This window comes from Pinus tabuliformis, chromosome 5_2 (genome assembly GCF_031772625.1).
Source record: "Pinus tabuliformis cultivar Carrire ecotype Pingquan chromosome 5_2, CPIR1, whole genome shotgun sequence".
NCBI lineage: Eukaryota > Viridiplantae > Streptophyta > Pinopsida > Pinales > Pinaceae > Pinus > Pinus tabuliformis.
In genome coordinates, this window is record NC_142306.1 from 868,784,667 (window position 1) to 868,797,275 (window position 12,609).

The window sequence follows — 12,609 nt, forward strand, 5'->3', positions numbered from 1 at the left end:
AAATTCTTGGGATAAGTACACTAGAAGCGGCTTTTTTAGGGAAGAAACCAGATGTGACACACTTCAGGATCGTTGGTTAATGAACCTACTACCATGTTACCAAAGATGCACGGAAAAGGATAGAGCCAACAACTAAGTAGGGCATATTTGTGGGGTACAATGATACACCTCACAACTATCGGGTGTACCTACTAGCCAACAGGATGACAGTGGTTCACAAAAATGCGAAGTTCAATGAAGAGAAGGCCATGATGTGTTCCCTTGAGAGGGAGCTTCAACTACATGCAGTTGAGGATATTTTAGCTCCAAAGGAGGAACCTCAGGATGATGTGGAGTAGACACATGTAGAGGAGCAAGGAGTGGAAACAACCACTCATGCAGAGACTTTTAGAGATGGGAGAGAGTGCACTACAGAGGCTGATAGGTTATTCCATGATGCTAGAGAGATGTGGTAGCACCCACATCACAATGCAAGGAGAGTAGGTTGCCAAAGAGGTAAACTGGATACATTTCTTTGATGAGCGCGAGTGTAGAGATTGAGCCATCTTCATTCGAGGAAGCATTGCAACAACCAATGTGAGTTGATGCCATGGTTGAGTATTATGACTCCATTATCAGAAACAATGTTTGGGAGGTGGTCCCAAGACCAACAGACAATTAAATGGTGAGTTCCAGATGGCTTTACAAGGTAAACCAAGCAGCAGATCGGAGTGTGGAGAAACACAAGGCTAGATTTGTGGCCAAAGGGTTCTCTCAGGTGGAGGGAATTGATTACAGTGAGACTTTTTCTCATGTAGCAAGGTACTCATCAATCAGATCTATTCTAGCACCGTCAACACATATGGGATAGAAGATACATCACATGGATATAAAGACAACATTCCTCAATGACATGATTCATGAAGAGGTGTATATTAAGCAACCTGAATTATTTGAGACCTTAAACAGAGAGTCACATGTGTGCATACTCAAGATAGCATTGTATGGACTAAAACAAGCACCCTGTGCTTGGTACACTAGGATTGATAGCTATTTCACTAGGTTGGGATTCACCCCAAGTGAAGCATATGTGAACCTTTACCCTATTGTGGTTAAATATAAATTGTTGATTATTGTTTTATTTGTCGATGATTTGATTATGGCAGGTGATGAGAATCTGATCAAGTCTTGCAAAGATGATCTTGCAAGAGAGTTTGAGATGAAAGACTTGGGGCTTATGCATTACTTTCTTGGTATGGAAGTATGGCAAGGAGATGAGGAACTATTTGTCTCTCAGGGAAAGTATGCCAATGAGATACTAAAGAAGTTTCACATGGAGAGTAGTAAACACATGGAGACTCCTCTAGCTGGTAACTTGAGGAAGGAGGATGATACTTCAGGAGAAATAGTGGAGGCTACCATTTATAAACACCTTGTGGTTTCACTTATGTATTTTGTGAACAAACGATCAGACATGTGTTATCCAGTTAACCAACTTAGTCATGCTATGGTTAAGCGAACCAAACTATATTGGAAGGCAACCAAACATGTGTTGAGATATCTAAGAGGCACCAGTCAGTTTGGTCTTTGGTACAGACGGACAAAGGGAGTGAAACTTCAATGCTTCACAGATGCCGATTGGGCAGGGAGTCCATCCGACTGGAAGAGCACATCAGGTGGAATCTTCAGTATTGGGTTAGCAACAATTTCTTGGTACATCAGGAAGTAGAGATCAGTTGCATTCAGTTCAGCAAAAGTAGATTACATTACTATTATTCAAGCAACTTGTAAGGCTATCTGGATGAGAAATATTCTTGTTTGTTTGTTTGGTCAGCAGATGGATCCAATAGTGATTTGCTGTGAAAATCAGAATTGTATCAAACTCTTTGAGAATCCATATTTTCATGATCGTTCCAAGCATATTGACATCCAGTATCACCATCTTCGAGATTGTGTGTAGAGGAGAAACATGTTGTTGGACTACATTCCTACAGAGGAACAAGATGCAAATATTTTGACAAAGGCATTGTCAAGATGCAAATTCGAGTTTCATAGAGGCAGGATCGTGGTAGCAGATAATCCCTTTCTTGTTGATAGGGAATGTTAAAAATAGCAACAAGAAAATCCTGATTTATTTTGTCCTTGAATTAAATTGGGAATTAAATTGTAATTCTATTCTCATAGTAGCTTGTAGCAATTAACTAAGTTAAGTTGACTTATTTGGGTTGGTAAATTCGAGTTGGAAGTCTATCTATAGTCATGTAGAGTGATCCCTAAATTTTAGGGGCCCAGGTTGAGTTATTATTGAGTTGTAATTATTTAATTTAGTTTAACTGAGTTAAATTCAGTTAAACTAGTTCTAGATAGAGGAGGAATGACCTGTTATAGAGTTTTATGAACCCAACATTTCGAACTACCAAGTGAGTCCATCATCAGGGGCTGCGACAATAGATATTCTAGAGATATTAATGATGTATCCATGAGCTATATTTAAGGTTATATATATGGGTTATGAAAGAAATTAATTTAAGACATTAGGTCGACCAATCTCCAATTTTGTTAATATTCAGATTTTTTTTTAGTTAATTTAATTAATTTGTTTACTTAATTAATTAATTTGCTTAATTAATAAATCGATTTGTTTAATTAATTAATTAATTGTTAAATTAATTAATTAATAGTTTAATTAATTAATTAGTTTGTTTTAATTAATTCCCTAATTAATTAGTTTGAGTAATTAATTAATTAAACCAATTAACTAATTAATTTGTTTAACTAATTAATTAATATGTTTAATAATTGACTTAATTAATTTGTTTACCTAATTAATTAATATGTTTAATTAATCAATTAATTTGTTTAATTAATTAATTAATTGTTAAATTAATTAACTATTTGTTTAATTTGTTTTAATTAATTCCCTAATTAATTAATTAATTAGTTTGTGTTACTAATTAATTAAGCCAATTAACTAATTAATTTGTTTAACTAATTACTTAATGTGTTTAATAATTAATATGTTTAATTGATTAACTAACTTGTTTAATGGAGAATGGAGATGGTTAGGGTTTCGATCCCTGGGCAGTGGGCGGAACCGCGCACAGGCCTCGGTTAGGTGAACGAGGTCAGAAGCCCTGCACAGCTGCCGTCGCGGGGAACTTCCTTGCAGCTTCGTTTAACTGGCAGGTGGAGGTTTCACGAGGTTTTGGCATATGTTTCCGTCTTGAAAGTTAAACTCTATACTGTTACCTTCATTCGCCTGTTTGTCCGTTTCCAACAACAAGTTTAAGGTGAAGGTTACCTAGTTTGACTGTCGGTTGCATTGAAACGGGTCCAACCATGGTAAACCCCGCCGAGTTTTTAGCCCTGGACCCAGAGGTAGAAGACCTCCTCTCCATGTGGGGGAAGGATGTCACTGAACACAACGTGGAACATTATTTTGGCCCCTTTGAACTTCCTAGTCTGGAGGTGTTATCTCAGGTGGAAAAACAACAGTTTTTGTCTCATGGGAAGGAGACGGGTCATGGGGTACTTATTTCTGGTTCAGAGGGAGCATCCACACCAGCCGCGAAAGCAATAGTGCCGGGAGGGGCGAATGTGGGTGGTCTGTCTACTGACCCAAAAGGAAAATCTCCGTTTGGGCGGTTTATAGCCCACAAGGGTTTGGGGAACATTTCCCACTTAGGGCTTTCAGCTGGTAAGGTACATTCTCAGGCTCAAGGAGGTAATACTACACTTTCGAGGGCTTCCCTTCCAAGAGATCCTCAAAATCACATAGATAATGCAGCAAGGGATCCCGGGGTTTCTTCTGTAGGGGGGTTGGCAGTCTCTGATGGGCAGGGGTCGGACTTCTTCCACAATGGGAATGACGAACCGGGGTCTTTGGGCCAGATCCCGACTCAGCCGGAGACAGATCCCCTTTTGGGCACGGCACAGCTAACCCCTGCGAGGAACGAGGGTCGAAAGGGCATAAGAACGCCGGAGGAAGAGTGTAGATACAAAGGAGAGAAGAGAAAGCCGCAAAGACCCATAGGATCCCAGGCGATTGCTGACAATTTGATCCTTGGGATGGAGGTGTCCATGATAGAAGCCATAGCTGTAGCAGATTGCACCCTGGTCGACAGGGCCAGAGGTAAGAAACTCACATCTGATTTTTTACAAGAATGGGGTGAGAAATGCTTTGTATCAGATAACCCATTACAGTTTGAAGCATTAGTAATTGCTAAGGGATGGTTTAAGCTTCGATTCGAAGATAGAGAAGCGGCAGACTGGGTACTTCAGCGGAATTGGCACATAGGGAACATTCCAGTTCTGCTAAAGAGATGGACCCCTCTTTTTGATGCAATTAAGGAGCGAATGGACGAGTTTCCAGTCTGGGTGCGAGCTCCGGGATTACCTTCCTTCCTTTGGACAGAGGAAGTATTCAAAACTATTGGTAACAGATTGGGGGTTTATATGGAAGCGGATATGTCATTTTTGACTACAAAGAACAGGGCAATAGCTCGCATACTTGTAATGCTCAATCCGAGTGGAGGGTTGGCGCAAAAAATCAACCTACAATTCGGTGACTATGTATATGAGCAGATACTAGATTATGAGTACCTTCCATTCAGATGCCATCAGTGCCATGCGTATGGGCACTTGGCAAAAGATTGCCCACAGTTGAGAAGAAGGCGACATTTCCGAAGGACTACAGCTAATAGAGATAATGCACAAGCAGAGGTTCAGAGGCCGTTGGAGCACGAAGGGCCGGAAACACAAGTTACAAGGAATATGGAGCCGGAGGAGAATGAAAAGGAGACAGCGGACGAAGGATATCAATCTCAGGAGGCTGCTGTGGTAAATGACATGATTCCGGAGGTAGCTGCGGAGGAGACCAATACAGAAGCGGAAGTGGTGGAAGGGCTCGCTGAGGAAGAAAATGCAAATCCTGATCAAAATAACGAACCGGAAAAGGGTATGTCTTCCGGGACTTCTATTCCTTCTCTTATTCCTCCTGAACAAAAATCTGTTAATGTAAATACTGCTTCTCTATCAAATCAAGAGCAAGTTAATTTTAATGATGATATTATGGACCATACAATGACATGTTCGAGTGTGGAAACCATAGTCGAAGCTTTACCGTCATTGGATATAAATTGTGAAGATAAATGGCCTCCCCTTTCCCTTCCTGTAACCCGACCTCTTTGCCCTTATAACCTGAGATCATCGGGAGGGAACCTTGAGGATCGGGGGTCTGTAGGGGGTTTGGGACCAATACATTTACATAACAGTACCAAAAACAAACGAGGAAGGAAATCAGACATGTCAAAGGCAAAACTTAAAGCCAAATTGGATGTGGCAGATGGAAAACAACATTCGATCACGGGGGTTCTTAGAGCAGTTCTTCCCCCAGAGGGTGTTATTAAATGATCTTGACATCTTGGAATTGCAGAGGTTTGGCTAGTAAACCGAAAAAACTGGCCTTGAAAGATTGGATAACTAATTCTAAACTAGATGTTATTTTTCTGCAAGAAACTCTGGGGAAGGCTTCTGAGATTGAACCTATGCTTAAGACCCTACTCCCAGGGTGGGTTTTCACTGCTATGGATGCCTCTGGCCATTCGGGGGGCATTGCAATTGGGTATAGAGAAGGGAGGGTTAAAGCCATCAACCGCTGGGGGATGAAAAACATATTGGGCATGGAGATTATATCCCCAGACTTCTCTTTTCCCATCACCCTTGTAAATATCTATGGCCCTTGTCAAGATCGGGAATCTTTCTGGGAAGAATTGATGACAAAAACCATTATGAACTCACAGCTGATGATCATGGGAGGTGACTTAAATTTTTCTATGGGTAGAGCTGAAGCTTGGGGCCCTTCTGCGAGAGAAGACCCCCTTACTGATTTTTTCTTTAACCTCATCATGGAGAAGAATCTAATTGATCCTTCCCCAACTAAGCTGAAGCCTACATGGAGAAATCGCAGAGTAGGAGAAGGACGGATTGCCAAAAGGATAGACCGCTTTCTTTTATCGGAGTCTTTATCTTCTAAAGCTCCTCTGATCAGACAGTGGGTGGAGGAAATAGGGAATTCAGATCATTTCCCAATTTTCTTAGACATATCTATTCCTCCTCACAAACCTCCGGCTCCTTTTAAATTCAATCCTGCTTGGCTTCAAGACCCCACATATGGCAACCTGTTTAAAGAAACTTGGGAACACCCTGATCCCAATGCTGGAGAGGATAAATGTTTTTTATTCATGGAGAATTTAAAAAGATTGAAGAAAGCTACAATTTCCTGGGCTAAAGACAGAAAATTAAAACAAAATGAGGAGTTGATCAGTATAAGGGAGGAGCTGAAGCAGTTGGAGAGTATGGACACAGATGGATACTCATCACAGGTCTCAAAGGACAGAATCTTTCAACTGGAAAAACAACAAAATAAAATTCTGTTGGATAGGGAGGAAGAGTGGAGGATTAAAAGTAGAGCAATTTGGCTAAAATCTGGAGATGAGAACACTAGGTTTTTCCATAATTTTGCAAAAGGAAGGAAATCTTCAAATACTATCTGGCACCTTAAAGATGAAGAAGGGAGAGAAGTCAGTTCCTTTCCAGAGCTTTCTGGCTTAGGAAAAAGACATTTTCAAAATATCTTTGCAGATCCGGGAGAGGCTACCATCGCAGAAGTTTTCAAAACTGTGCAATGTTTTCCTAGATTCATTGAGGAAGATGAAGCAGAAGACCTCTCAGTTCCGGTCACTAAGGAGGAGATTGAAACAGCTATGAAGCTTATGGGCAAAGACAAAAGCCCAGGCCCTGATGGCTGGACTATAGAATTGTTTCTCCATTTTTTTGAACAGATTGGAACAGAGATAACTGATGTAGTTGAAGAATCCAGATTGAAAGGAGTTGTCTACAGACCCTTTAACTCTACTTTTATCGCCCTAATTCCCAAGAAGGATGAGCCGAACAGTTTTGAGGACTTTAGACCTATCTCTTTATGTAATTGTATTTACAAGATTATTTCGAAGGTTATAGCACTCAGAATCGCACCAATCCTGTCAAGGAATATATCAATGGAACAATTTGGGTTCCTGGATGGCAGACAGATCCATGAAGCCATTGGGGTTGCTCAGGAGGTTATCCACAGTATCAAAATGAAGAAAAAGAAGGGAGCTGTTCTTAAAATTGACCTTTCCAAAGCATATGATAGAATCAGCTGGCTATATCTAAGGATGCTACTAACACATGTGGGCTTCAGCTATCCTTTCGTCAGTTGGATCATGGGGTGCATCACAAATGTTAGCTTTGCAGTTCTGGTCAACGGAGCAGCCTCCCCCTTCTTCAACAGCCAGAGAGGCCTCAGACAAGGGTGTCCATTGTCCCCCCTCCTGTTCCTCCTTGTGGCAGAAGGGCTCAGTAGACTGATTCACATAGCCTGAAGAGAGGGAAAGGTAAAAGGTATCGAGGTTGCAATTAATCTCTTCATCACCCACCTTCTTTTTGTTGATGATATTTTGATTTTCACTAATGGTACTGGTAGTGAATTAAAGGAGTTAAAATGCATCTTTGATCTATTTCTAAAAGCAACAGGAATGCAGATAAATTCTGGGAAATCACAAATTTGTATGGCAGATTTTGAAAGAAGGAGAAGAAATCAAATGGCTGAACTATTTCCTTTCCCTAGTCAACCTCTGGAAGTTCCATTCAAATATCTGGGATTTTGGTTAAAGCCTGATGCCTACAAAAAAGATGATTGGAACTGGCTCATAGCAAAGATAGAAACCCGAATATCTCACTGGAGCTTTAGATGGCTGTCCAGAGCTGGTAGATTGACCCTTATTAAATCAGTCCTATTAGCTATCCCAGTGTATTGGGCAGCCCTAACTTGGATCCCCAAAGGAGTTATGGAGAAAATTAGAAGAATTTGTTGTAGATTCCTATGGGCAGGCAACAAGGATTCATTGGGTTTACCATGGGTGGCTTGGGACAAAGTTGCCAGACCTAAAGAATGGGGAGGATGGGGGATAAAAAGACTCCCAGAGTTCAGCATCTCATTAGCAGCAAAATCAGGGTGGAGGCTAATAACCATGGAAAATTTGTGGACCAAGGTGGTGAAAAGGAAGTATATAGATCCAATGCCTTTGGAAGATTGGATCCAGAGTCAAACCAAGAAGGTAAAAAATCCTTCAGCAATCTGGAAGGCCACGGTGGAAGCCTTTTCAGTGATAGAGCAAGGACTAGCTTGGAAAGTGGGAGATGGGAGACAGGTCAGGATTGGCAGGGATCCTTGGATAGGATGCAATGAAGATTATGCCCTATCCCCAGGACTTCTTCGACACCTTGATTCAAAAGGTATTTCATCACTAAATCAGGTGAAAAAAGTGGGTCAGTCCACGATCTGGGGACAGGCCTGGAAGGACGATGAAGAACTCGGGTTAAACATTAGATGGAAGAATGAATGGGCGGGCTACATTAAAGAATTTCAAAGATCCAATATCAGAATTAAGGATGAACCTGATTGCTTGTTATGGGCACATAGCAATTCTGGGGAGTATTCTCCTAAAGATGGTTATTCTTTTCTAATGGGAAAGAAAGGCTGGGGAGTTCCGGATTGGTGGGCAAAAGATATATGGAAATTAAAATGCCCTGCTAAGTCTAGGCTCTTTCTTTGGTGCATACTAAAAAGGAAGGTTCCAACATGGGAAACTTTACAGAAAAGGTTTTTATTTGGGCCAGGGCGATGCCCCTTATGTAAATCTGATGAGGAAACCACCAATCACCTTTTCACCACCTGTGCTCTCTCAAGGAAGATCTGGGAGGAGGTCACTGCTCTTCTTAAGGTTAAAGCTCAGTGGGGGCAAGATCCTTTGGATGATGCTTGGAGGAAATGGTGGAAATCCTATCCGGAAGGGAATATGAGGAACCTGCCACTTCTTTTCTGTTGGGGAGTTTGGCTTGCTAGAAACAAGAGTTTGTTTCATGATAAGGATACACCTTCCTCTGTTACAGCTACTAATATCTCAGCCATTTATTCAACTTTGCCTCCTCCCGAGGACAAAAATTCCAAAGCAAAACAAAAACCTATCAATATTCAGGAGGGTATTACGTGTGGTTATTTTGATGGGGCTTCCCAAAATAATAGAGCTGGAGCAGGGCTGTATATCCACATCAATCTGGAACACTCTTTAAAAGCTTCTGTTGGTTTGGGTACTGGCACAAACAACTTTGCTGAACTTTCGGCCTTGAGATACCTCTTATGCTGGCTTCATTACAGAAACATAAACACCATACAGATTTTTGGAGACTCACAAAATGTCATAAATTGGGTCAATGGAAATGCAAATTGTCAAAACCAGATTTTGAAAACAATTGTTGAAGAAATTTCTTATCTGAAGACTTTTTTTAACAGATTTTCAATTTGCCATATATATAGGGACAGGAATGAGGAGGTAGATCAGCTATCTAAGGCTGGTCTACAACAGGATCCGGGCAGCTGGGCGATAGAAGAGATCAGACAGGGGCAGTCTTTCCGAACAGATCAGCCCCCTTATGCACAGGCTCTTTGATCTCAGTATAGATCGACATTTTTGACAGCTTTTTTCTCAGATTTTGTATATCGGCTTTTGTCTTTGTATATATTTTTTCCTTTTCAGACTTCAGTACCGGCTTATAGCATATAGATATCAGACTATATATAAAACTTTTTGTTTATATTAGCACTGGATGACAGACATTTACAGTTTTTGGTTTATTTGGGGTTGTTTATCCTTCTGAGAAGGTGACCCCAGGTTTACTTATGTCATGTTCTTATACTGTTTTTACATCCTCCTGGGAGGAAGACTCCATCAGTTTTACATATATCAGCAGAATAGCTCCCTATGGGTTGAGCAGAATGTGTTCTTATTAAGCCACTTCATGGCTTTTGAACAATATGTACAAAAACTTTTTACAGTATTAATAAAAAGTTGTGCTTTTTTCCTCGGAAAAAACTAACTTGTTTAATTAATTCACTATAATTTTATATATAATTCCTATTGTTTATTTTCTAATTGTTTTAATATGAGACAACTATATGCTTAATTTAAATACAAGTGTCAACATGCTATTGTAATTAATAAGTTATGATTTTAATTTATTTTAATATTATCAAATGATTAGTTATGAAATAACCAATTATTTGATTTATATGTTTATTTATGTTTATGTTTTATTGTTTAAGGAGGATGTTAGATAATGTTTCCTTGATGAATTGATTTATATTTAATTAATCTTTTAATGAGAGAGGAGGGATTAAATTATTAAAAAGGATATGATTTAATTATTGATTCTTTAAGATCTCAAGTAAGGGTTTCCAGGTGTTGCTTAGTTTTAATCCATCATCTCGGTTCAAGTTGTTCTTCCTTTTTTCTAACTATTGAAGGAACTAGTGAGTGGTCAAGTGAATTAAATTGGATTTAATTTACATGTAGTGATCAATCAGATAACTGATAAATCACTCAAAATATCTCATGCATGTTAGTTCAGATGAAGACCCAGTTGCGATTAGAGTTCAGGGACAATGTACTATTAGTTGTATAATTTTCTGAGTTGTACAAATGGTGCACGCAATCAGTAGAAGGCCTATGATGGATTGCACAGTTGTAGAGAGGGATTTTCCCAATTAAACATGGGTTAATTCCTTTAGGGATTGCACAAGGAATTAGGGGCTTGGTAGGCAATGAAGTTGGCTAAGTGTTGGCTTGAGCTGGTTTGTGAAGTAGTGAGATAATTTGTACTTGTGCAATGTTATTAAGGTTGAACAAGAATTTTATTTTATTCTTAGATCTTTTAGTTAATGCAATATGGATAGTCGGAGTTTTGAGCAGTTTCTTTCTCCATAAAAATATTGTGTTATGTGTGATTGAACTTCTTCCTTTTCTACCTCGTGATTTCATCGATTAATTTTTGTTTCCTCTAATGCGTAGAGTAGATTCATGTGCTTTGTTTTAGCATATCACATAAGAAATTTGAATCTACAGTAAAAAAATCTACAGGGAGTGTGTGGTATCTATATTTAGGTGCCTCGTTCCATATGACAGGATGCAAATACTTCTTCAGTAGCTTAGAGGAGAAGGATCTCCATATGCACATAGAACTTGGGGATGATGGGCAGTATAGTACTGAAGGAATTTGAACTGTAACCTTTAAGAGGGAGTTAGGCTCCCATCTTCATCTGAAAGATGTTATGTATGTACTTGGGCTGAAGTGATCTTTGTAGTTGTATTATAGGCTAGAGGCTATGATGTTGTTTTCAGTAAGGGGAAAGCCTTTTTGATACAAGTAGCTACCGGGAAAGTGAAAGAGATTGGAGTTAGAGTGAAAATTATCTACAAACTTGAGGTGGAATCTTGCACTACACTAAGTAGAAAGGCAGAAAAGGTGTAAAGTCGGGATGCTAGAGAACTCTAGCACAGGCAAATGGGACACTTACATCATGGGGCCTTAAAAATGATGCAGCATATTGTTATTGGGAAAAGTATCCAATTCGGAATGCCCCTATCCCACTCTAAGGTGTGATAGTTCCTTAGCAACAAACAAGGAAAACTAATTGAGTATTTCTTCTTTATGAAATGTAAATGAGGAGAAAGGATGTAACTAACCTGTGTCTTTTGCTAGTTTGTTGATCCAATCACTCCTCTGTTCAGTGGCTCTCAGCTCCTTGCTCCTTCACCGACCCAGCTTCACCGAATTCCTGCAAGATCACAAGAGAGAGAAACTACACGAAGATATAGATATACATTCATAAAAAGCTCAAGATCAGATTAAGCTAAACATGTAAGCATAACAAAACATCATTGGTACACAGCATGTAGGAGAAACTCAAATAGTTTATTGACAGAATAAGAAAGTCCAAGAGGAGATACAACCAAGTGAGTTCCGATCCAGCATCTACCTCCCAGCAAAGGAATCCCTTCCTCTCCTCCAACAAAGCATAAATCACCCAATGTACTAATCTCAATCTCAAACCAACAGAAATTCTCTGCAAAGTACAAAATTCCAGCCTCCTTGAACCTCTGGGTGAGAGATCCATATATAGATGTAAGCAGAGAGGATGAGTCAACTTATGTTTTGACTTGTGGCTTCTCTCTGTCAGTTCTTGCTTCCACTTGGAGGTTGAGAACCTCTTACTCATCACTAGTCGAATTCATTGAGGCAAGTGTCATTGGAGAAGATTCTGGAAGCTTCCATGGTCTTTCCACCTCGTTGAATGAACTTGCCATTTGTCATTTCCCGCTCAGCACACCCTGGTAGTGCTTCCACCTGCGTTGCAACGCACTTAGCCAGTGTAGCCTCTGCATTTCAACGCAGGCAGCTAGTGGAGCCTCTGAATTGATCCTGAATTGACTGTTTCTGAGGGGTTTTTGGTGGAGAACTTCTGGGAGAAGCTGTCATTGGTTGACCTTGTTCCTTTAGGAGCTGTAACAATATCTTTAGGGACTTTGGATCCCTTGAATTATGGACATTTCATGCTTATAGCTGTAAGGCACAAAAATGTCTATAACAGTTGCCCCCTAAAGTATGAGGCCGTTTATCGGGTGAAATGCTTTATTAGGAGGATCCGAAGTTCTTCCAATGCTGGGAGGAGACCTGTAATAAGATACAATA

General features: G+C 39.9%; 1 protein-coding gene across 1 annotated transcript; it reads left to right on the plus strand.

Moving 5' to 3' along the window:
- Positions 1-5,564: 5,564 nt before the first annotated feature.
- LOC149162085 (uncharacterized) lies at positions 5,565-9,530 on the plus strand. Its single transcript, XM_089435096.1, has 2 exons — positions 5,565-6,963; positions 7,597-9,530. The coding sequence occupies exons 1-2, from the start codon at positions 5,565-5,567 to the stop codon at positions 9,528-9,530; spliced, it is 3,333 nt and encodes a 1,110-aa protein (XP_089291222.1).
- Positions 9,531-12,609: the final 3,079 nt, after the last annotated feature.